The sequence below is a fragment of the Kogia breviceps genome, chromosome 2, assembly GCF_026419965.1.
Source record: "Kogia breviceps isolate mKogBre1 chromosome 2, mKogBre1 haplotype 1, whole genome shotgun sequence".
Taxonomy (NCBI): Eukaryota; Metazoa; Chordata; class Mammalia; order Artiodactyla; family Physeteridae; genus Kogia; species Kogia breviceps.
Genome location: NC_081311.1, coordinates 156,865,151 through 156,890,286, shown reverse-complemented (window position 1 = coordinate 156,890,286; position 25,136 = coordinate 156,865,151). Strand labels below are relative to the sequence as shown.

Genomic DNA, 25,136 nt, shown 5'->3' with positions numbered 1-25,136 from the left:
GATAAATTTGTTATCAGAACCTGATAAGAGAACATTTAATCCCATATCAAGTATTGTGGAACAATAGGAGGCTCATTTTTCTAATTTTGCCTGAAATAATTTCTCCTCCCTTCTTACTTGTTTTTCTAGACTTGTTCCGAAAAGGAACATTTTCTTCAGTATCATTCTCATAAAGTCCTTTATTTATTGGACACAGATTTGCATACCCTCTCTGAACAATTAAAATTCTCTTAGTATTTCAAAGAAAGCTCTTTTAGCTCTTAAAAGGTTAGCTTTTAGCTCTTAAAAGCTCTTTTAGCTCTTAATTTGTATTACTTTCATGTTAAAAATGGAAAGACCTAGTCTAGAAGTTAGCGCAGAGATAAGCCTGTTCTACTTTGCCTCCCATATGTGTTGAACCCCTATTCCTCTAGACTTTTTGTAGGTGTGCTTCAGTCTACCTCCTGCCTCTGTAGAGCCATTTCCAATACTTGGTTTTTTTAAACACCTTTTTTGGAGTATAATTGCTTTACAATGGTGTGTTAGTTTCTGCTTTATAACAAAGTGAATCAGCTATACATATACATATATCCCCATATCTCCTCCCTCTTGCGTCTCCCTCACACCCTCCCTATCCCACCCCTCTAGGTGGTCACAGAGCACCGAGCTGACCTCCCTGTGCTATGCGGCTGCTTCCCACTAGCTAGCTATTTTACATTTGGTAGTGTATATATTAGTCCATGCCACTCTCTCACTTCGTCCCAGCTTACCCTTCCCCCTCCCTGTGTCCTCAAGTCCATTCTCTACATCTACATCATTATTCATGTCCTGCTCCTAGGTTCTTCATAACCTTTTTTTTTTTTAGATTCCATATATATGTATTAGCATACAGTACTTGTTTTTCTCTTTCTGACTTCACTCTGTATGACAGATTCTAGGTCCATCCACCTCATTACAAATAACTCAATTTCGTTTCTTTTTATGGCTGAGTAATATTCCATTATATATATGTGCCACGTCTTCTTTATCCATTTATCTGTTGATGGACACTTAGGTTGCTTCCATGTCCTGGCTATTGTAAATAGAGCTGCAATGCATTTGCAATACTTCTGAATTCTCAGTTTATTCCTGACTTCATGAGTATTAGCTGCCTCAGCATTAGAATCAGGAAGTACAATCAGGGTACTGTTCTCTCATTGAGTCCACCATTAAGACTGTCAAGATTGTAAAATAATGTTTTAAATGAAGACAAAATCTAAGAGTAAAATACTGAGGCATTGATTAGGTAAACCAAGCTCAGGTACATGATGGAAAATTAAGATTACGAGAATGTTAACAGTGATTATCTCCTGGGCATGAGTATGATATTTAGTTTATCTCTCTGTTTCCTCTGTTTAACAATTCCCTACTAAGAACTCATGTTCTTTATATAATCAGATATAAGAACAGTATATGTAAAAGGAGAAATTTAATAAAAGAGAATTCATTATCATTGCATTTTCTATAGTTTGGATATAAGCCTCAATGCATTCATTCTCTGTAATTGCCTAGGAAAAAACATTTTTCATAGTGTATTAATGAAAATTAATATATTAATTAATTTATTGAGAACTTCTGTGTGTCCAGCTGAGAATATAAAGTAGACATAATCATGACCTTGGGGAGACCAAAATCTGTTGGAAGACAAATTCTGAAATAAATAATACAAGCAAGTATGTGATACAGTAGAGGTATATAAAGATACAATTCACCCAATATTATTTAAACTATATACTTGACATGCTATAAGAATGCAGTTTTTGATAATCTAAAGTTCTAAGAATAAAAAGAAATTCCATCTATACCTGTTGTGTCAGCTACATCTACTATAAGAGCAAATTAAACTTCCTGACTTTAAGTTATGATATTTTCTTGTGTTATTTTTTACTTTCCTGTTCAGTTAATGTTTTTTCTAGATTTTCCACAGATATTGAGAATTACCTGACTAATATTATTATGTCCTTTCTTTTCTTTCCTTAAAAGACGGCCGTATATCTCTTGTTATTTCTCATATTCTCCATGAGTTAAAAAAAAAAAGGGATGGCAGGTGTTTCAGGAATGGCATCTCATAGGTTATTAAAGCTAGGTGGCATGTAATATGAGTGTGAAAATTCAAATATATCCACATTTCTGGATTTTCTCTTTGGGTTTGTTAACTGTAAAAACTGAAGGGAAACAACTTTACACATTTCACACGTTGGATTAATTTTCTTTTCATGTCTTTGAGATAAATAGTGTTTTTTTCATGAATAATGTCTGACTAAATATTTTAAAGATTGATTGTTAACTTTTTTCTCAATTTATTTTTTTACCTTTCTTACGCAGAAATTTCCAGTGTTTACATGGAATATTCTAATATGACATGTTAATGCTCAACAAGCCACTATATTTTGCTAATTGAACTGTTATTTTGTTTCATAGGGACAAAAAGGAGAACCAGGATTAGTGCCTGTTGTAAGTATATATGAATATACTGCTTTCATGTACCATTGATAAACTTAGTTATAGCTTGTTGTATTGATATATTATTGCTTATATACATACGTTCAAAAACAGGGAATTTATTTTATAACCAAGTTTTTAGTGTAAAAGAAGCAAACCAAAATTGATCATTTCTTTAATACAATATTTTATGTTTATTTTTCACAATTTCCTGACTTTTATTGTCACATGACTAAAGATGTAAATCAAGGTTTTACAAAATTAAATATAATGTATGTGAATATAAAGTGATAGTTAAGATGTACATTTTTTACAGTATAAATAGCCATATAATCCAAATGGAAAGGCATGATTTAATGTGCCACACTTCTGGAAATATGTTATGCCATTATCCTGATTCAAATTCCAGAGTGTATAAGAGTTCTTAAGAGTTATTTAGACTTGTAGATGATCAAAAATATATCATTAAAGAGGATGAAAGTTCTTCACCACTCTCCTAGATTTTAAAGGAGTTATCATCATTTTGTCAAGACAAAAGTATAACATGTTGATTTATTTGACAATATTTGCATTTTTGCTTTGCTTTTAAATTGGCTTGTCTTTAACAAAGATTCCCTAAAAAGTAAACCATTAAATATTGTTTTCTTTCATTTAAAAACACAATGTCTAAGGTGCTGTTTTAAGCATTTTCCAAATATTTATTTGTTTGTCTTCACAACAACTCTGAGAGGGAGGTAAGTTCATAATCATTATCACCATTTTACAGAAGAGGAACCTTAAGTAAAGAGACGGTAATTAATTAGTCCAAGGTCATACAACTGGTAAGGGAAGGGATGGAGTTAGGACTTGAACCCAGGCCTCTTGGCTCCAGCATTGGTGCTCTCAATCACTATACCAGTACTGCCTCCCTATGTTAGAGTTTGAATTAGATAATGTCTTAGCTTTATAGGCAAGGAGGAAATGGGCATCAACTGTCAACATCTATTTGTTCTAAAAAAATTCACTGGGCTATTGTTATTCTTATTTGTTAGACTATTAAGTTTTCAAAAACTCTTTAGAATCTTATCTTTACATATTATCTTGTTTATCCTTTAGGTAACAGGCATACGTGGACGTCCAGGACCCTCAGTAAGTAGTTTCCTCCAATATTCATGGTATTCTTAAGTTCTTTGAGATACTGAATCTTTATGGATATTATATCTATGAGAAGACAATAGACTATAAAATAATGATTCTTGATTTCTTGAAACATTTTGTTTTGAAACATCCTCAAGTTTAAAACTTCCTTTGCAGCAGTGAATGATATTGATGAACCCTAATTAGGTTAACTGTACTCATTGAAATTAGGGCATATTAGTCTGTTGTTTGACAATGATTAAGGGTAGACTCCTTTTATCTGTTTAATGAAACAAACTGTTAATTTCATCTGTTACTGTAAAATTAAATCATATATTACATTAGAGTTTGAGAAATTATGCATCAGATAGCATATTTCTGGTTTAGCGTAAAAGACTATTGATTTCAGGTTTGGTTTAGTGGTAGCATTCACAGGTAACCAGATGAATAAGACACACACACACACACACACAATTCCTGTAAATTTTAAAACACATTAAATTAACATAAGTGAAATACTGATACGCTTTAACAGACCTGCTATAGTCCTTCTGAAGCTTTTGCTTTTAAACAATACTGTATGTTGACTTGAGTAAATGAACAGTCTAATTTTTATAACTCGATTGAAACTCTTTTGAAGAGAAATAAAATTCTCCTGGCAACTGCCATTTTCTGGAAAAAAACGGTTAATTTAAGATATCAGCACAAAATGCCACTTTTGAAATATAATAATTTGTTATTTAAAAAATATATATATATATTTATTTGGCTGCATCAGGTCTTAGCTGTGGCATGTGGGGTCCTTTGTTGCAGCACGCAGGCTCTTTATTTCAGTGCGTGGGCTTCTCTCTAGTTGCGGTGTGCGGGCTCTCTAGTTGTGGCTCACGGGCTCTAGAGCATGCAGGCTTAGTTGCCCCGCTGCATGTGTGATCTTAGTTCTCCGACCAGGCATCGAACCTGCGCCCCCTGCACTGGAAGTCAGATTCTTAACCACTGGACCACCAGGGAAGTCCCAATCATTTGTTATTTTAATGGAGAAATAACTGCAATTACCATTTGGAAAATTCTCAGTGGATTTTAAGTATAAGATGGAGATGATGCAATATTCTAAATCAAGTTAAAAAAAAAAGATACTAGATACTTGAAGGCCCACAAATTAATAGTAGAATAAGAGGCCTTTCTTTCCATTGCTTTCATCAGCAACTTGAATAGTGATGAACAGTTTAGGACATCACGTGCCCATATGAACTCATACATTCCATCAGAAAATTGGAAATCTGGAGTTTGTACGATTTTGTAGTTCTCAAATCTGAATCGTAAGTTTTTGTGTCTGAGACAAGACAGCAAAAAAAAATCCTTACAAATTTAGTTATTGTTCAAACTAATATATACAGCTCATTGGGCACCACGTTTTTACACTTCTTTTCAAGTCTTTATGCTTCAGTGCTAAAAAAAAAACAGCCTTTCTATGCACACAGAGCTTTTATATGCACATGGGTTTATTTTCTGTAGTCTTCAACTGAATTAAATTTTTTAAAAGTGTGATATTTCTGTTTTCCAATTTTCTTATATCGGTAAACCTTTAAAACAAAAATGTCTGAAGTATATGTGTTTTGCAGGCATAACCATTGTTTTCTGTTTTAGGGACCTCCAGGATCACAAGGACCAAGAGGAGAGAGAGGCCCAAAGGGAAAACCTGTAAGTTGGCAGTGGAGTTCCCTTTTTGCGAATTGTACTGTCTACTGCATAAGCCCGTCTATCTACACCAAGCTCCCTGGATGCAGCAAAGAGCCAGTGGCACCGTTCCTTTCTCACTTCTATTAAATGTGACATAGAATTCAGGTCATGAGGTAATTGCATATCGATCCTGATTCAAAGGAAAGCATCACATGCTAATAACTACCTAACATCTTCTTAGATAACACAGATGATATTTATTTGTCCTTTAGGGAGTCAAATGAAAATAAAGTAGAATCTAAGGAAACATAATGAGTACCTCATGTTGTTTTCAGAAGTTGTAAATCATGACTAAACAATGCCAAGAATGCATTTTTGAGATAAAACACCCAAGTTCTGTGATCCGTGGTTGCTACAGGAATAACCAAATAGGATAAAGGAACAAGAAATTATTAGAGGACAAAATTTTCTTTCAAGTGGTTGTATAATGAATTTATTTCCCAAGTAACACTGCCTTTTTCACTGAGCAGCAGCTGCAGAGCTATCAAAGGAGTGATTTTAAACATCAACAAATTCATTACCAAAGGGAACATCTTTAAATTTAAATAATCAATTCTTTATTCTTGAGATAAGGCATGAGGTTATTATATAATACGTGCCAAATGTTTTCTCTTATTACCAAGTCCTACTATAGCAATTCTTTTGCTTTTTTTATATCTCACCCTCAAACACTTATGTCCTTTAGGTACTAAATACCTAGACGAATTTGTGTATTGCTGTCATTATCCGTGTTACAATCAGAAAAATTTCTGCTGCTTAATTTCCTGTCTAATGATATCTACTAAAATTTAACTCTCTATGGATTTTTAACCTTCCAAAGATGTATTTATCCATATCTAAATGGGAAAAATAGATGAGCAAGGAAGGAACAAACAACCTTAAATATATAAATAAGGAAAAAACATATTTTAGATCATGTCGCTAGGAACTCTTGCCACTGGTTTCATCTTTGATGCTCTTTTTTGCTTCTACACATTTCACCAAGTATAGGGTGATGCCAGTACTGTTTCCAAACCGCAGCTGGAGTTATGGAAGGTATTTGCAGGTATGCAGGTAAATGACAGTGGCCCCAAGGAAGGAGTTCATAGCCATGTAGGTGGGCAGCAAAGCTGTGTCCCAATTCCCTTCCCTTATGGCCCATTCTTCATTGCTGTTCTGCTGAGATGCCTCATCAGTGTTGGTAGCTTAAATGCTGTTGGTAGATCTTCAGATGTCTGTCCAGGGTCTAGGATGACAGAGACAGGTGGAAGATGACTTCATTTGGGTGGAGGGTGGGTGGTCATGCAGAAAACACTGTGTATCAATGTACTTGTGCCCAGAATAATTGATAAAACTGAGTCCTAAGTCTAGGTAGAAGTTGCTGTGGAAATAGTTGGAATTCCAGAATTTCTGTTAGGATTCAGTGAATCTACTCCTCACTCCTCTTACTCTTCTCTTCTCCACTGAGTATGTTATATGCTCCATTTCCTATCTTGGTTAAGTCTGAGACAATCAAAGTGAATTGCGTGTGTGTGTGTGTGTGTGTGTGAAAAACTGTGAGTAGTTATTTACCTGGAATCAAGTAAGACAGTCCTGGCAGATACGCAAGTAGGAAATCTGTTCCTCTCTTAATCCTAGCAAGCAGTGGTGTGATTGTAAATGTTTAATGACTGACTTATTTTTAAAAAAAAAAAAGAAAAAGGTTCTGAAGAACTAGGGGCAGGACAGGAATAAAGATGCAGATGTAGAGAATGGACTTGAGGACACAGGGAGGGGGAAGGGTAAGCTGGGACGAAGTGAGAGAGTGGCATGGACTCATATGCACTACCAAATGTAAAATAGCTAGCTAGTGGGAAGCAGCCGCATAACACAGGGAGGTCAGCTGGGTGCTTTGTGACCACCTAGAGGGGTGGGATAGGGAGGGTGGGAGGGAGACGCAAGAGGGAGGAGATATGGGGATATATGTATATGTATGGCTGATTCACTTTGTTATAAAGCAGAAACTAACACACCATTGTAGAGCAATTATACTCCAATAAAGGTGTTAAAAAAAAAAAGAATATGCCTGTAGCTTTTGCTGATTTCCCTGGTATAAATACTCACACCAGGGCTGTTTTCAAGATACTGGCATGATGTCATAAGATACCTACAGGTAGAATGTTTTGCCTCAGGTCCCAAGACTTGCAGGAGATGCTTACCTGGCCAAAAGCTGTGGCTGCCACAATATAGGCTGGTACTGCAGTCATAAATACCATTTTTCTCCCCTTACTTCTTTACCATCAAACACTACAGAAGCTCGTGAAGTAGAGCACAGTTTCTCAATCTTCACACCACTGATGTTTGGGGCCAGATCATTCCTTATGCATTGTATGACGTTTGGCAGCATTCCTGATTTCTACCCACTACATGCTAGTAGAAACACCTGCCCCCCTCCCTCATACAATTGGAACAAACAAAAACGTGTCTTGGTGTTGCCACATGTCCCCTGGCAGTGGGGAGTGGGGGAGGGGAGCAAATTGCTTAAGATTGAGAACTACAGATATAGAGATACTCTCTTGAAGCCCTCATTACTAGCTAATGATCATAATGACTGTCTCTCTTCACGTATCCTTAGTTCTAAGTGTATTGTCTGGTAAATTCATAGTGACAAACTAACAACCTGTCAGGAGGTGGACAGTCAATGGTGTGATGAGTTCTAATTGCACGAGACACAACCTCTGTAGGTCTCTTCCCTCATCTGTAAAATGGAAAATATACCAGTTATTACCAACTCTAACATTTCATAGTGTGTGTGTGTGTGTGTGTGTGAGATATTACTAACCATCAGTGAATAAAGTTCTTTACAATTTGGGGTCATTATTATTCCTTTCTATTTGTGAATGTTTAAATGTTGCCACCTAGTGGCAATGTACAAGTACTTTTTATTGTGGATTGCTGCCTGAGATAGTGGAGTATCCTGGGGGTTGGGAAGGAATGATTATAAATAGAATACTTACCTTAATATAAAACTTATGTGATTCAGCACACTTGGAAATATGAAAATATATATTTTAATGTATTCTAAAGTTATAATTTTTGTTTTAAATATTTACCAGCAAAATACCATGTATTATAATATTTTTTCTTATTTTCACTTATAAACTTGCTTATTATGTTCACTTAATTTTGGATAATTTTCACAGGTTTTTATTAATTTTAATCTCAATTTGTATAAAAGTAAATCCTGTAGGCTATTCAGAGGAGATACCATGGAGGCACAGAATGCATCATGAAGTCAATGAAAAAGTGAACTGTCTTCAGAGCAGACTTTGAAACATGATTTTTAATCACAGAGGGCCGGGGAAAGGACACAAGTTTTTGAGGATTAATTCTGCCCAAACCTCTCTCTACTTGCACTGGAACTAAATGTAGTTTTTGGTTTTGCTTTGGAAATCTCTTTGGGAGCAGAGAGAATGTTTTAGCTCATTTTTCGTATTAACCAAACCTGGTTATCAATGAACAATTTCACATTTAAAAAATACATTAAGAGTTTCCCACATGTAGTAGTCTGAGTAGGTCAGATTACTATGTTTTCTATGCCACCACTGACAATATACACTTCCAGCTCATGGTGTCACATTCATATGATCCAGAAGTCCTAGATAGCAATGAAAAATTAGCCTCCATTATGTAAAATGAAAAAAGAGTGCAGTGAATGGATAGTGGTTTAGGGGTCAGAAGAGGTTTGATTTTTAAAGGATGAGAATAACTTTCGGAGAAATTAGTTTTCAAAAGGTGAGTTTTCTCAGGCTAAGCTATCTACTTCTACTTGAACCCATAAATTTGCTTAATTATTCCACTACTCCAGGAAGTAAGCATGTCAAACATGAGTGTTTGAATATATTAAAATATATTAATTAAATTTCTGAATAGCTATTATGCCCCCTCCCCCAAACCATCATATGCAAACTGCCTCCTATTTCCCCTCTGCTTGTCCTGTGTTTATTCGCTCTGCTGTACCAGCTCATATCTGCTTATTGTGGGCTGGAAGATATCCTCATGCTTAGGCATGAGCAGATTCTTTTATTATTAAACTCTAACTCACCATATTTTTCTTGATCCCTGCTTCTAATTAGTAAAAGTATATTGAGTTTTTTCATCCTTCCTTTCCTTTCTTTGGTCCTGTTAAGAATGTCTAGGGTTAAAAAGCCATGAAATAGTGAACAAGGCTTGTGGGAATGATGAGGTTAGGGGACGAAGCATTTCCAGAGCTGAGGACGTGGCTGTTCCCCAACCTGCCTTCAGAATGTGGGCTATAGGAGGAGGGTGGAATTCAGCCGCTACAACTCATTGCTCACTACCCTGAGAATTAGACTTGGCTGAGTTCCCGTGCCTTTCCCTCTACTTCTCATTGGTCTGGACTGCCTTTGGGAGTAGTAGGGAAAATTAAGTGTGCCAGACTTCAAGTACTAGAGTAAAGAGGATTGAAATGTGAAAATGTAATGAGCATATACCGAGTGTCTACTATGAGCCAGGAACTATGTGAAGCATTAAAAAATTAGAAAGATGAGAAAAACCACAAACCCCAATCAAGGATCCATCACATTCTTTTTCTAAGTCGGGGAAAGTTAAGCAAGAACATACACAGTTAATTTAATCTAAGACAGACAAGTGAATTTAGAAATCGTTGATGGGATACCCTGAACAGCAAAACTCAACCAAATAAGGAAGCTTATACTAGAATACTGATGAACTGAATACACTCTTATAATTATTTCAAGAAGGCTCATTACTGGGGACTTAACACATCAAGAGTAAAATTCTTACCCAGAATGTACCATGTCCCGATGGTAGAGGCTGTGACCAGGGCTGAAATCCGCAGTGTTGGAATAGCTGATGAAATTACTGTAGGTGGCTGGGTTGCTCTTTTTTAAAAAATAATGAACACTTTATCTCCATCAAGAAGTCTGCTTTTTGCTTTCTACTAAGTATATATTTGGCAATGGGTTCTAATTTCTACTGGCTTATTTTTCCAGGGTCCTCGTGGTCCTCAGGGAATCGATGGAGAACCAGGTGTTCCTGGTCAGCCGGGTGCCCCAGGGCCTCCTGGACATCCATCTCACCCAGGACCCGATGGCATGAGCAGGGTGAGATGTGTGCATTGTTCAATATCATCTTTAGATAAAATATTAAGTTTTTGATTTATTGTGATGATTTTAAATTGTGTTAGTTCAGATGTTGACCCTTGACTGCAAGAGAAGCTTAAGTGAACACAATACTGCTATGAATAACAATAAAACTAGGAAATCCACGGGGAATTGTTGGAAAATTCAAAGTAGCACTTTTTAAAAGTGCTGCTTTAAATTATTTGTGTTTCCCAATGTCAGTTCTGGTCATTGGAGTTTTGTACTTTCTGTTGATTCTGAAGGACCACCAATATCGTTCCCACTATGAATTGATAAGAGAAATATGTACTTATCCTTTATTCTCTAGGCTCAGAATGCTGACAAACTCTGTGTCATGTCCTCTACACCAAGGGAGGATGACACATCCAGGATGATGTATATGAAAGAGCCACTGAGTTGACACTACAAATACTACCTGGTTATTTCCTGAATATCAGTTTACTGCCAGAAGTAAAATAAAACAAAGTGTCTTTCTATACCTGCCTCTTTGAATTCTTAGCGGCAGAGACAGGGGATTTATGAGTAGATTGCATAGCACAACAAGGGAACTTATGGAGCCCTGAAATATGATTTTTCTTTTACAACAGTTTTTACATCTGATTTTCAACACATTGTAGAAGGAATTGCCAGTTTATTTTTAAAACAATATGCACATTCTTTTCCCACTAAAATCTGGAAATTAATAGAACTCCTGGAGTGAGTATGGGCAGTTTTGGTCAATTGGGTTACCAGAGATTTTTAGATATGAAAGAGAGTAGGTAAAACTGTTGCCAATTTTGGAACATTCAGGGACTCATTAAAAGGATTGTAAAATTATAATCAACTTATATAAGTACAGTTTAAAGTTGGCCACAAACAAAGAAGAATACCACCTAAGTAAAATATCCTGAAATGGAATTTGGAATCTTTAGGACAAACGTTTTAGAGACACTTTTAGGTTTTGTTCAGATGCTTGGCATGCTCTAACCATGGGAGGAAATCAGATAAAGAGATTTGAACCTGAAGTCGATTAGACTGGCTAAATACTTATCAGAATGATCCATGCTTTTATCAAGTATCAGACATTTGACCCATTACAGTAGTTATTCTGAAGCAACATAGTAATAAAATACCCCAAGGAAGATTGTTCAATCGAAAACACACACAATGAAAAACAGCTTGAACCTTTTTCCTTGCTTTAAATCAAAAGTTTAAAATGATTCTCCGAAGAGCCATTCTTTAAGAATCCCAGAGAATATACACTTCTCAGTTTAAAAAGTATGTTGATATATGTCTTTTACTGTGGAAATAATGTCAACACATTGCTTTTACAGCCGTTTTCAGCTCAGATGGCTGGGTTGGATGAAAAGTCTGGACTTGGGAGTCAAGTAGGACTGATGCCTGGCTCTGTGGTAAGTTCAGATTTTACTGATAATCAAAGTACTTTGGAAAAACCATTGTGCAGAGAGGTTTGAGTTGGCTAGTTAAGAAGTGATATGAGTCTTCTTAAAACATATCCATCCGTCCATTCATTCATTCAATTTATTTATCAAACCCTGCTGTGTACCAGTTAAAAGCCAAATGGTTTTCCATTCATAACTATGCAAGATATTTGTCTACATTAATAAAGGGCTGTCTGTATTTTTCACTTACTATTTGAAGGAAATAAAGAATTTTAAAACATATAACCACCACCACCTCAACAAAAACTGTACTTTTTAAAAATTAAAAAAAAACTTTTATGGTATTGTTAGAAAGTTATTTGAAAAAATTTTGAAATGAGAAGTTTTACTGCTTTAAGTTTTTATTATTTCTTATTTATCTTAATACTCTCTGGTTGCCTTATGCCAACAACTCTAAAATTTATGCACTGGGCCATCCCCGTTCTCTCTTTTTTTTTTTTTTTTTTTTTTTTTGCGGTATGCGGGCCTCTCACTGTTGTGGCCTCTCCATTGCGGAGCACAGGCCCCGGACGCGCAGGCCTAGCGGCCATGGCTCACGGGCCCAGCCGCTCCGCGGCATGTGGGATCTTCCCGGACCAGGGCACGAACCCGTGTCTCCTGCATCGGCAGGCGGATTCTCAACCACTGCGCCACCAGGGAAGCCCCCCGTTCTCTTTTGAATTTCTTCAGCAGCTAGAAAGATTCCCATTTTCTCTGGATAAGTATTTTAATCTGGGTATTTGGAGCAGTGCAATTTCATTGAATGAATTAACACTTTTCAAAGCAACTTCTCCATGCTTTTTTGCTCATAACATAATTCAAAGGCATCCCAGATTAATGACATTTCAGACAATGCAGTCAGACTGCATAAACACCCCTTCTACCCATCCTTAAGGCCAGCAAATAACTTAAACATTGTTTGTATATATTTTAAGTCACTTAAACATTGTTTGTTTATATACATTCTAAGTCAGTAGCAGTATGGTCTCATTCAATGATTAACTTGGGATATTTTTCTGAAATATATGAGTTTTTAACCATTTGAAGTTGAAATTACATATGTGGTTTTTTTTTTAATGAAGCTTTTATTTTCTTACTAGCTAAATATCTGATCAATCCAGAACAAAAATTTAAGTTTTTGCCATAAGAACAAACTAGATTTTGATTTAATTGCTTTCACCTTAAAAAGTGTGACATTTAAAAAAATTACATAGACATTTATTAATAATTTTTAAAATTGCATTTTCCTTTTCTTCCTCTGGTTAAGCTTCAGTGTAATCATTTCATGGTGAAATGGGGAAACCCTGTGTTTATACTTTAAGTGTATGTTGTGAAAGAAAAAAATAACCCAGAAAACTTAGTGCCCCAGATTGTTTTAAACTTACATTTAAAATAATCTAGTCATTAATATTGATAGTTTCATAAGCCTTTAATTCAACTTGCTCATTTTAAGTTATAAGAGTTAGCTGCTGTGAAGCTGAAGAATGAAATAGACAGTTTGATAACGACTTTATGCTTGCCAAGGTTTTTCTTTGTTGGATGTTCTGCTTTAATAGAACCACCCTTTAAGCAATGCAAGTGTTCTTGTTCCAAAGACATTGGGTGTGTATAGGCACATTCTTTATTTCTTTGTATGACACTGAGGATGTGTGTAAAATCGTCCCAAATGTTGCCTAAGCTTTAATCTTTTTGAATTTAGCTGTATTCCAGGTAAATAAAGGACAACGTCATCACCTTTTCACTGTCAGAGCTTTACTTTTCCAGATTCTAAAGCTGATTCAGCATTTTTGAAATGTTTCAATTAATTGTCATGAACACTATGCAACTTTTCTTCTCCTTTGTTTCTAAGGGTCCTGTTGGCCCAAGGGGACCTCAAGGTTTACAAGGACAGCAGGTAAGTCTTCTTATACTTAAATTACATACGGTAGCAAAGAAAGAAAAATTTATAAATAAGATCTGTGTGACATGACTGCTTTTGGTTGGCCTTTGAATTGCATATTTTAATGCTCACTGAATGGTATGTATTCAGTTAATTTTCACTCACTTAGAAATATATGCAGTATGTTTTTCATAGATTCTTCATGATGTTAAAGTTTTATTATCCGGTTTCTTTCTGTTGCTAATCTCCAATACAAAGAATTTTTATGTGCCTGTGCTTCTGAAATAACACATCATTATCTCATGTCATGGTGAAAATTCTCATAATTAGTTACGTGCCAACTCTGGAGCTCTGAAATCAGATCAAAGGACATCACCATGTGGTATTATTAAAAATAACAGTGAAGATGATCACTCCATCGAATCTTTGAAAAGAATATAATACTGTACTTTCTTTCTATAGCCTATCAAATGCCAATAAAATAGTGATGTAGAGCTATTTTAATGTTTTTGGCAATTTGACAGGCAGTAAGAAATGATTTTTCAAAAGAGAGAAAAAAAAGAATTCTTAGCTCAGTCAAAGATACCATATTTTCATTATCATGTGTGTGGACTTTTACTTCAAGATATTTTATATTACTGCCACTGTGAATGGCAACTGTAGTTGATGAAGAAGAAGAAGGAGAAGTGGGAGATAACTACCATTATTGAACACTCACTCTGTGCCAGCACTATTCTAGGTTCTTAACATGCATTAGTTATCTGAAGAGCTATAGCAGCCTAATGAAGTAGGTACCATATTATTCTCATTTCACAGATTAGGAAATGAGGTATAGAGAGATTAAGTAACTCACTCAAAGTCACACAGGTAGAGAGTGGTAGAGCCAGCATTTTGAGCAATTGCATTATACTGCAGAGAGTGTAGGATTTAGTATTATGTTTTTCTTTGGTTTGTTTATATAACTTACATATTATACATAAATTATATATAGATATATAATTTATTTTCAATTTTAGGGTGGTATTGGCCCTACAGGACCTCCTGGTGAGCCTGGTGACCCTGGACCAATGGTAAATGTCAAGTAAGCATGTAGACCCAGTTAAATATGGGTCCATCATTATAATGATGTCATGAATTATTTATATTACCAGCTCTTTCCTAATGTGGCAAGAAATTCCAGTCCAATTCAGGAGTCCTCTGTTATGGACTGTGCTTAAGCTATACATTTCTTTTGGCAGAGTATTTAAATTCAGAGGCTTTGAATGTGGTCAGCAGAAAGTGCTAAGATACTTGCATTTGTGAACTTTTTTCCTGTTGAGCACATAATCTGACAGATACAACATAAAATTCAGAATATTAATAAAGTTATTTTCTATGATATTTTTCATTTGTTGCAGCCGTATTTTGGATTATATCATTGATGGGTATGGGTAAATATAGGTAAATATTCTTTTTTTTCCTTTTGTGTTGTTTCATTTTTTTATTAGGGTCCACTTGGTACACGTGGACCAGAGGGCCCTCCTGGAAAACCTGGTGAAGATGTAAGCTACCTTTCTTCATTTTGCTTTGAAATTTTGCAAGAGGCTAAGAAGGAGCTACAGTGTTAACATGAATGTTACTCATTGGTTCCCATTTCATTTCCTTCATTTCTAACTGTCATTAAAGTCACTAAAAACTGGAGAAGTCAGAATGGAATTTTACAAAATTTAAAAGTGCTCTTAATTTTGATGGTATTATATTATTAGGTACTGTACCCTTGCCTGCATTCTTCAGGTTTTCCATTATGATTTCTCCATGAGATACTAGAATTGTCACAATAGCAACAACCTTTGGTAGTAGAGCTTTTGAAGTGATCTTAAGGAAAAATACATTGCTTTGATCCCAAAACATCATTGTGAGGCCCTCATTAAATGGATTTTTAAAAATGTGTTAGTAAAATAGTGTCAATATTGCTCTCCAATGCTCAAAATGATTCATTCTGAGCACTGAAGAAATTTTGAGCATTTGAAGAAATGCTTCATTTCTTTAATTGAATTTTTAATTAAAGTTATGACTGAACTTCAGATTTTAACATTAAGAACATGTGATCAAAGATCAAAGAACACCCTGTTCTTTGATCTTTGATCAAAGAACAGGGTGTAACAACAGATTTGCTTTTCTGGATTCTTTTGTTAGTTTTACCAAAGTTGAGGATAAAATTATGGGTAAACCATCAACGTCTGTGTGACATTAAACCAAGAAACTATTTTCTCTTTGTGTATCATGAGATTTATTTAAGTGGATTACAATGAGTTTGGCCATAAAGAAAATACCTCTGGTAGTTCTTAAACTTTTTTTCATCACAGGAAAGAAATGGCACATATCATTATAAGAAGCACTATTTATTTAATTCAGTCAGTGTTACATGTTGATGTAGAATTTCATAGCATGTGTGTGTGTATGTGTGTGTGTAAATTTTAATGTTCATAAAATGGTGAGCTAGGTGAGACCAGTATAATTTATATTTATTTCTTCTTCTGATAAATGCGTGAAATCTCCACAAACTGACTTGCTCTAATGGATTGCCATCAGAAATAGAGCTGTGTTCTTACATTGCTTAGAGCATTGGGCATGAGCTTTCTAAGTAAGACTTTTTATCTGCAATTGATTTGTCATTTAGTCTCAGGAGAGAACATTTTAATTCCTCTTTGCTTCCCTCTACTTTGCTTTTTTTCCATAAAGGGTGAGCCTGGTAGAAATGGAAAAGCTGGTGAAGTAGGATTTGCAGGATCTCCGGTAAGTTTATACTGATCAATACAACAATGTAAAGACAAACTTCAAAAAATAAAGAACATTCAAAATTAACTTGCAATTCATTGCCTGTGCATGCATTAGGCACCGTCACCAAGATATGTTCTCTTCTGTCATTGTGAAACAGGACGATTTGCCAGGGTGATAGCTAACTCCAATTGCCTGCTTTGCATTGGCACCATATGAATGACCTTCCTAGAGCTGGAAAATTATATCATAACCTAACATGTATTCTTTCCAAAATGAGTATCAAATTTTCATTTAAGTCACCAGCTTGACTTACTTAAATTACACAACATATCAATCCCATTTATCTTTTAAAGATATTTTTAGTATTTTTAATTTTGTATTTTTCATAGGTTGAAAACGACTTCTTTAAAGAGTTTATTGATTTGTTTTTTATATCCTAGAACAATAAACTGTGGACAAGATTCCTCTTTGGCTGCTTCCCCAAACCCTATTGTTGACTGAAATTCTTGATTGATGTTCTGGCCCCTAAAATCTTATAACAAGGTGTACTGATCACCAGCTCTCCTAATACAGCTGTTTTCTTCCTGCTTGGCTTACTACAGGGAGAAGTCCCTAGCAACTGGCTCCACCAGAATTCAAGACCTGGGCCACTTGGCCACACTCTGACCCCACCTTTCTTTCTTCACTCGTATTACTTTGATAGGCCCTCCCCTAGGACGCACTACACAAGGCAATGGGGAAAATTAGAAAATGATAAGCAAGCAAAAATGTTCTAACATTCCTGCTGTTAATCTTTTTCCTTGTCCAAAATCCCCTAAACTGATTTGGCCTCCTACTTATTATGTTTCTGATAATATCCTAATGTTTCTACCACCCAATACATCCAACAATACTGAATTATTCTCCCTTTGCTTTCTGCAAATTGATGAGGTTCAATGCTAGGATTTTTTTAAACAAATAAATGCTGATCTTTTAACAGAATTTACAAGGCTGTAAGGATTATTTCGTTTCAAACACAAAACCAGTTCCCCAGCTCCCCTCTCTCTCTTTCCTTTCCTCCCCCATCAGCCTGAAAAGTCCATGCAGACAAAGACATGTGGTTTAGTCATTAGCACAGATGTCCACGTGAACCAATCTAGGCTTGAACCTCCTGCCCTGCTACACTTTTGCACCTACTCACAGCGTGAGCCCTCCACGGGGAGGAAACGTGCCCTGCCAGCATGTCACAGATGCACTCTGTGAGTGCAATGCAACGATGTGTGATTGGGGTGTGATGACAGTCTTGGGTCAGCAGAATGAGAAAAATTTTATGAGCACTAGTACATCTGGTTTATTTTCTTGTTATATTAGAGATATGTAATCATATGAGAATTCCCTTGCAGACCAAAAAACCTCAAAAGTTAACAAATTATTTGAAACAACATAGCTCAGTAATTCCCCTATAGGCTTAGATGGATGTATACTGAGTTTCTGCTCAGGAAGGAGGAGAGACGAATCTCAGTAAAGGGGAGCATTCCAGTGGAAAAACTTAAAGGGAGTTTTTGAAGTGAACGAATTCCTAAGTCAGGCTGTGTAAACAGAAGAATTAGTGGAACTTTATTTGTTCAGAGAGCATGGTTTGATGTGCCCTTAGTATGATAACCCCCTAGAAAACACTACAGAAACACTTTCCCTGGAAGAGGTCGCAGAGGAATTATTGCTTTGCTTTTATCATACAAATTTCATTTATTGAGTTATTTATTCATTCAATTAACTTTCTTCAGAAGTTAATTGAACAGAAGGATTTTGCTTGTTAGATTGTGCTAGTACAAGAGAATTTCCTTAAGAAAGATTTAGGAAAAGCACTGTGAATGTCAAGAAGATGAAAAAGATGATGAATGTTAAACCATTTCTTCATTCAGTTGTTTATTCAATGCTTATTCTTGAATGCCCTCTACTAAGGCATAAGGCTAAGTGCCAGGGATATGCAGATTAATAATTATAATTGATAATATTTGATAGCATCAGTCTGTGCTATCAAAGTGCTCAGTCTACTGGTGGCAGTATTAATAGCATTCAGTACAAAACCTAATTAATGTAGTCAAACAGAATAAGTGAATAATTAAGTCACTGGTTTCTTATCTATTTTAAGAGGGTATGAGGAAAAAGTTTCAAGCATCATTTCAAAATAGTCATGCCATTTGGATTTTATTTAGTGTTGATTTCTATTGTTCTTTTTATTTGATATGCTTAGGTGAAGGATGCATAGAATTAACAGAAATGAAGAAACTGAGTCAAGGAACCAACCCATTCTCTTTGTATTTCTTGACTTTCTTTTCTGTTGGATATTTCATTTTCTCAGTTTTTTAAACAATCACAAATCCACAAGCTTCTCCTGAACATTTTATTTTAAAAAATTTCTGATCACATTTTAATATAATCTTTCTAATCATATTCTGCTGCTAGTACTTAGAAGTTCAGAAAAAATAAATCATATTGGTTTGCTACACATACATTTATTCTTCTACCACAAATAAAACACGATATAAAGGTGGGAAACCACAGTTTTCCTTAAGTTCTTTGGATTTTTTTTCCTGTACCTTGAGCTACTTGATTCAGACACTGAGAAGCTTGACTCAGATTTATTTTCTTGTTGTTTATTCTTTATTAATTATAATACAGTGATATAATTTGAAAAATTTTAAATGTCATTAAATCAATACCTGGCATTAATCCACATCTCTGTGTAAGACATGTTTCCATTTGCCTTGCTAATTTTTTATCATCTAGATGTATTTTGACAGGTAAAAATATACTTCTCCTTTTTTTCTTGGTTTGTTAGTGAAAAATTATGTACCAGATACTTTTTGGACAAAAAGTGTATTATGCAGTTAATGACTCTGAAATGCCTTATCTAGTTTTTTTTTTCACCCTCAACAGGGAGCTCGAGGATTTCCTGGGGCTCCTGGTCTTCCAGGCCTGAAGGGTCACCGAGTAAGTTCAATCCTCTGTAATCCTTTTAGATCTTGTGGCTTATAGAGTAGGGTCTGGGGAACATCACCTTAAAATCTTTACAATTCCATTTGTCAATTGCCCTTAACTGGCTGTGGTTGTAGTCATCTGCAGTTACCAAAATCACAATGCTTTTTTTTTACATTTCCTTTGAGTTTCATTTGATTTTATAAATAAATGTATTTTGAGTTCTTACTATGTAATACTGCAAATACTATGAATACTGTGCTATAAAAGAAAAAACACTGATAAATGAATGCCCAAAGCTGACTCTCAGCTTCCGGCTAATGAGATTCAGTTAAGAAAATAGGCAATTACTATATAGTGGAATAAATGACACAATACTAAAAAGTGCACTAGAACACATGGGGTGCCTAGCCAACTCAGCCCAGCTCAGACATGGAAGTCTATAGAATGCTTCTCTCTTTATAACTCAGGATAATTAATATGTAACTATTATGTTACATACATATATAGAAATTACATATCTATCTATCTATCTGAAAGCATGGTTGATATTCACTCAGTGTACATTGACTGGCCTCTGTTTTGAGTGGTTGAGCTTATGATTAGAATGCTTGCTTCTATACTAGTTATTAAATATTTTGAACATCACTCCTGGATATAAACCATATTTTATAACTATATAAATTCTATAATTATTTGTTTTCTCTAAGGCCACCATAGGTTTTTTATTTGTTGCTATAAAATAAATTTCTATGAAGTCACAAAAATTTGAAAGGTGAGAACACTGCACATTAAAAACGTTATTTAAAGAGGGAAACCCGGGCTTCCCTGGTGGTGCAGTGGTTGAGAGTCCGCCTGCCGATGCAGGGGACACGGGTTCGTGCCTCGGTCCGGGAAGATGCCACGTGCCGTGGAGCGGCTGGGCCCCGTGAGCCATGGCCGCTGAGCCTGCGCGTCCGGAGCCTGTGCTCCGCAACGGAAGAGGCCACAACAGTGAGAGGCCCGCATACCGCAAAATAAAATAAAGAGGGAAACCCTACTTTAATTTTCTTTGAATAGACTTTCAAAAAAGGTTGAGAATTTGGAAACATTTTGAGTAACAACTGTAAATCTGAGATCCATTTTCATAAGGTACTTTCTGTGAGCTTATTTTTGGTTCTTCTTTTACATTTCTGAGGCTCAAAAAAGCAGTAAAATACAAATTTATATTTTTCTTCTCAGGGACACAAAGGTCTTGAAGGCCCTAAAGGTGAAGTTGGAGCAATCGGTTCCAAGGTAATTGTATAATATCTCAATACAACCTCACTATAGCATTTCTGTTCTGCTTCAAGTCTAAAATTTTTTTCAGGACCACCTTAAATAGTTCTGGAGGAAAGAGGAGCATAAAAAATGAATAGTTAAATAGATAAATATAATCTTTCATGGATGAGTGGCAATAGATTTATCAGGGTACACAACATGACTTAATTTTGCCACCAAGAACAGCCACCATGGCACTGGGTTTCTACCAGTGTAGGATGGCTGTTATCTTTATATAAAGATGCACTATGAATCCACCCTCTAAAACACATTTACTCTTTTTACTTCTTTAAAAATATCTGAGAGTTTTAGATGGTTCATTAGTCCCATTATTTAGTACCCTTTTAGTTCTAGGGCCTTTTGGCCATCATTTCTTTCCCAAATTTATTTATGCTTCTAGAGGGAAAGAGAACATTCAGGAAGTGCAGATGACTTTTTAGTAGAAAGTATGATGAAATACATATGTGGAAAAGCATTTGGCTTTAAATTTGTCATTTCTAAGCTTCCTATAAGAGATCTTAAAGGAATATTACAGTCAATTTTAGCTTTCTAAATTTTACTTGACCTAAAGTATTATCAGACATAGACAAATAGTTTTTAAATTCTAATTAATGTGGCTAGGTGTGATAGTTCTATCAATCTTGCTTAAATCCCCAATTTTATTTTAGACTTATTTCTGTAGAAACTAAATTTCCGTTGTATTTTGAGAAAAGGTGTTACAGCAGAATTTTGAGGTCCTTCTGAAAGTATACCTTTCAAATGCTCACTTTGAAAAATAAACCTTTAAAATAACACACACATGGAACAGAATGATATGAATATCAATTGAAGGTTTCTCATATTGTAATATGATCTCATTTTTGCTTTAGGGTGAAGCTGGCCCTACTGGTCCAATGGGTGCCATGGGTCCAATGGTACGTATCAATTTAATTCTTTGCTTTTTTAGATTATACTAAGACAATGTTTAAATGAAAAAAAAAAAAGACCTAGAGAACATATGTTAGCTGGTGAAATAATCCTTTATTATCAGCTGAAAGGCAAGCACACTATAAGAATTGCCCCTTCAAATAGAAAAGGCTTCCTGCATTACATTGTTTTTCTTATTTGTTGAATGCCCTTATTCTTTTTTGGTACCCAGTGATCAAATCAGGATTATTGTAGATTTCGGCCATTAAAGCTAGGTTAAGTGAAATCTATTTAGGCCAATTATAATGAGTCTTGATTGATTTGAGTAGTGAAATCAAACTACCATAGAAATTCAAGTAAGATGTTTCAAGAGGTGTTTCTCTCTCATCTGCAGGGCCCAAGAGGAATGCCAGGAGAGAGAGGGAGACTTGGGCCACAGGGTGCTCCTGTAAGTATGTGTATTTCAACTCTCTCAAATGCTTTACTGAATATGTGTTTTAAATGAGAATGACATACTGGTTGCCTACTTTGTAATTTTTATATTTTTATTTTGAAACAAATTTAGGTTTACAGAAAAGTTGCAAAAATAGAAGAGTTCCCATGTACCCTTGTACCCTATACCTACCTTCTGTAAGATGTTAATCTTACATAACCAAAGTACATTTGTTGCCTACTTATTTTAATACAGAATTTAAGAAATAATAAAAACATTTAGCAGCATGGAGAATCATAGACTTTGGAATAGTAATCACATTATAATAACAGGTAATATTTATCAAGCACTTATTATCTGCCAAGCATTCTTCTAAATATCTTTATCTCTTGTTCATCACAATCCTAAAAGGTAAGTACTATGAATAAACCCTTTTAAAGATTAGAGTCTCCTGGTCATCTTCCCTTGATTGATTTTAATTGTACAGATTGAGAAATTCTCTTGCTGTCTGTCCATCTACCTTGAACCTGGAAGGGGGCATTATTTTGTTCATTCTCATCACAACTCTCTGAAAGTCGGGCTATACTTGCTAATATTTCAAACTTGCAGTTCATTATATTTCATCCACTTTTCTTTTGACAATTAAGGACTGCCACCTGGCCTCTGTTATTTTGATATCCTATCATCCCCATTATAATTAAAATTCCCAGGTTTATAGCATCCCCTACTATTATCCCATAGAAGACACCTTAGCGCTTCTCAATGGTACCAAAGTCAGGGCCTTGATTCAGGAGAAGTGAGACCCTCTCAGTAGGTCATTTTTTATCACTTACAGGCAGAGTATCCTCTGGAAATGTAGAGAATATTGTAGAATATAGTCAGCTATTGCCTTATCCAGCCGTACATATTATATCCAATCTACTGTGTTCACTTCTCTGTGCTTTATTCTACTATCTGCCAAGGCAGTTCCAGCATTTCTACTTCACTTAGTGTGTGCCATTGCTCTTTCCAAGTTTCTAAGAACTATTGTCCCTGTTAACAACATTTCCCAGGGTCTTTATCAGGGTGTTAAATATGTATTATGGGAGAGTGCTTCCAAATCATTAAAATTCTCCAGCTTTATATCCTGTCCCTCTTGATCCAGTGCCTTCAGGACCTAGTCCCATACATTCTTTCTTGGATTCTGCCTCTACATGATGTATAGGACTTATAGATTTTTTGATGTATAGTCTCTTCACTCTTTTATCAGAAACAGCATTTCCTCAATGCAGTTATTTTGTGACTTGATGCTAGCTGTTGGTCTGGTGGCCGGGGGAGGAGCAGGTGGTGGTGGTGGTGGTGGCATATGTTGTCTGGTAAATTAGAGGCCTTTGTTTCATCTTTAAGCAAGAGAGAATTATAAGCTGTTAATGGTGGGAAGGACCACTTCTGTAGGCCCAGAGGCTTCAGGGTATTTGAGATTTCAAACTTCTTAAGATATCCCAATGCCAAATTTCAAGGTTCCATTCCCTCCAATCAAGGGCCTGACCATGGCATAGCAGACTTTCCACATTTTAGAATTCAACCTTCTCAAGAGCACTTAAACCTTTATCATAAAGTCCTGGGCCTAATCTTCAACTTTTTATTCCCTCTGGTTTTAGAAGATGACAATATTTTTAAATGCCACTAAGGAGATATATATTGATGATTAATTAGCATCAGCCTTTCAATATCTTTCTCCAATGGATTCACTTGACAAGACCCATGCAGTTCCATTAACTTTGTAATTGTTACATCCCCTAAACCTTCTCAAATGCCTGAGCTATTGCACCCATAGCCCATTCCCTTACACTTGTACCCTATGTGAGTTCGCTACTGGAGACAATATTTACTACTGCATCACTACAGCATGCCAAGAGAAATCCATACTCCCATCTATCACCAGCTGGCCAGGGAGTAATCCAGCTTAAAAACTCCATTTTAGCATTGGCTTTCTTGACTACCTCTGGCACCAATGATATACGGGTCAATTATCCAAGGAAATGGCATTGAAGCACACTTGTGTGCAGGAAATTTGTTTTCTGAGTGCTCTCAGTAACTACACCCTATGGGACTTCCCTGGTGGTGCAGTGGTTAAGAATCTGTCTGCCAAGAGGGCAGACAGCAAAAGCACAAGAAGATCTATAATCCTGCAGCCTGTGGAGCAAAAACCACATTCACAGAAAGACAGACAAGATGAAAAGGCAGAGGGCTATGTACCAGATGAAGGAACAAGATAAAACCCCAGAAAAACAACTAAATGAAGTGGAGATAGGCAAGCTTCCAGAAAAAGAAATCAGAATAATGATAGTGAAGATGATCCAGGACTTTGGAAAAAGAATGGAGGCAAAGATCGAGAAGATGCAAGAAATGTTTAACAAAGACCTAGAAGAATTAAACAACAAACAAACAGAGATGAACAATACAATAACTGAAATGAAAACTACACTAGAAGGAATCAATAGCAGAATAACTGAGGCAGAAGAATGGATAAGTGACCTGGAAGACAGAATGGTGGAATTCACTGCTGCGGAACAGAATAAAGAAAAAACAATGAAAAGAAATAAAGACAGCCTAAGAGACCTCTGGGACAACATTGAATGCAACAACATTTGCATTTTAGCGGTCCCAGAAGGAGAAGAGAGAGAGAAAGGACCTGAGAAAATATTTGAAGAGATTAGAGTTGAAAACTTCCCTAACGTGGGAAAGGAAATAGCCACCCAAGTCCAGGAAGTGCAGAGAGTCCCACAGAGGACAAACCCAAGGAGAAACATGCCTAGACACATAATAATCAAACTGGCAAAAATTAAAGACAAAGAAAAATCATTGAAAGCAGCAAGGGAAAAATGACAATTAACATACAAGGGAACTCCATAAGGTTAACAGCTGATTTCTCAGCAGAAACTCTACAAGCCAGAAGGGAGTAGCATTATATACTTAAAGTGATGAAAGGGAAGAACCTACAACCAAGATTACTCTACCTGGCAAGGATCTCATTCAGATTC

At 35.8% G+C, this 25,136-nt stretch overlaps 1 protein-coding gene across 2 annotated transcripts in view; it reads left to right on the top strand.

The window, feature by feature from the left end:
* Positions 1-25,136, top strand: part of COL5A2 (collagen type V alpha 2 chain) — a 367,799-nt gene that overhangs the window by 291,780 nt on the left and 50,883 nt on the right. For both annotated transcript variants that reach the window (XM_067026444.1, XM_059055227.2), the window contains 13 exons: positions 2,440-2,472; positions 3,556-3,588; positions 5,221-5,274; positions 10,308-10,418; positions 11,771-11,848; positions 13,728-13,772; positions 14,774-14,827; positions 15,245-15,298; positions 16,479-16,532; positions 19,437-19,490; positions 20,697-20,750; positions 21,644-21,688; positions 22,075-22,128. In XM_067026444.1, the coding sequence (XP_066882545.1) occupies positions 2,440-2,472; positions 3,556-3,588; positions 5,221-5,274; positions 10,308-10,418; positions 11,771-11,848; positions 13,728-13,772; positions 14,774-14,827; positions 15,245-15,298; positions 16,479-16,532; positions 19,437-19,490; positions 20,697-20,750; positions 21,644-21,688; positions 22,075-22,128 (723 nt within the window). The remainder of the gene's footprint in view (positions 1-2,439; positions 2,473-3,555; positions 3,589-5,220; positions 5,275-10,307; positions 10,419-11,770; positions 11,849-13,727; positions 13,773-14,773; positions 14,828-15,244; positions 15,299-16,478; positions 16,533-19,436; positions 19,491-20,696; positions 20,751-21,643; positions 21,689-22,074; positions 22,129-25,136) is intronic.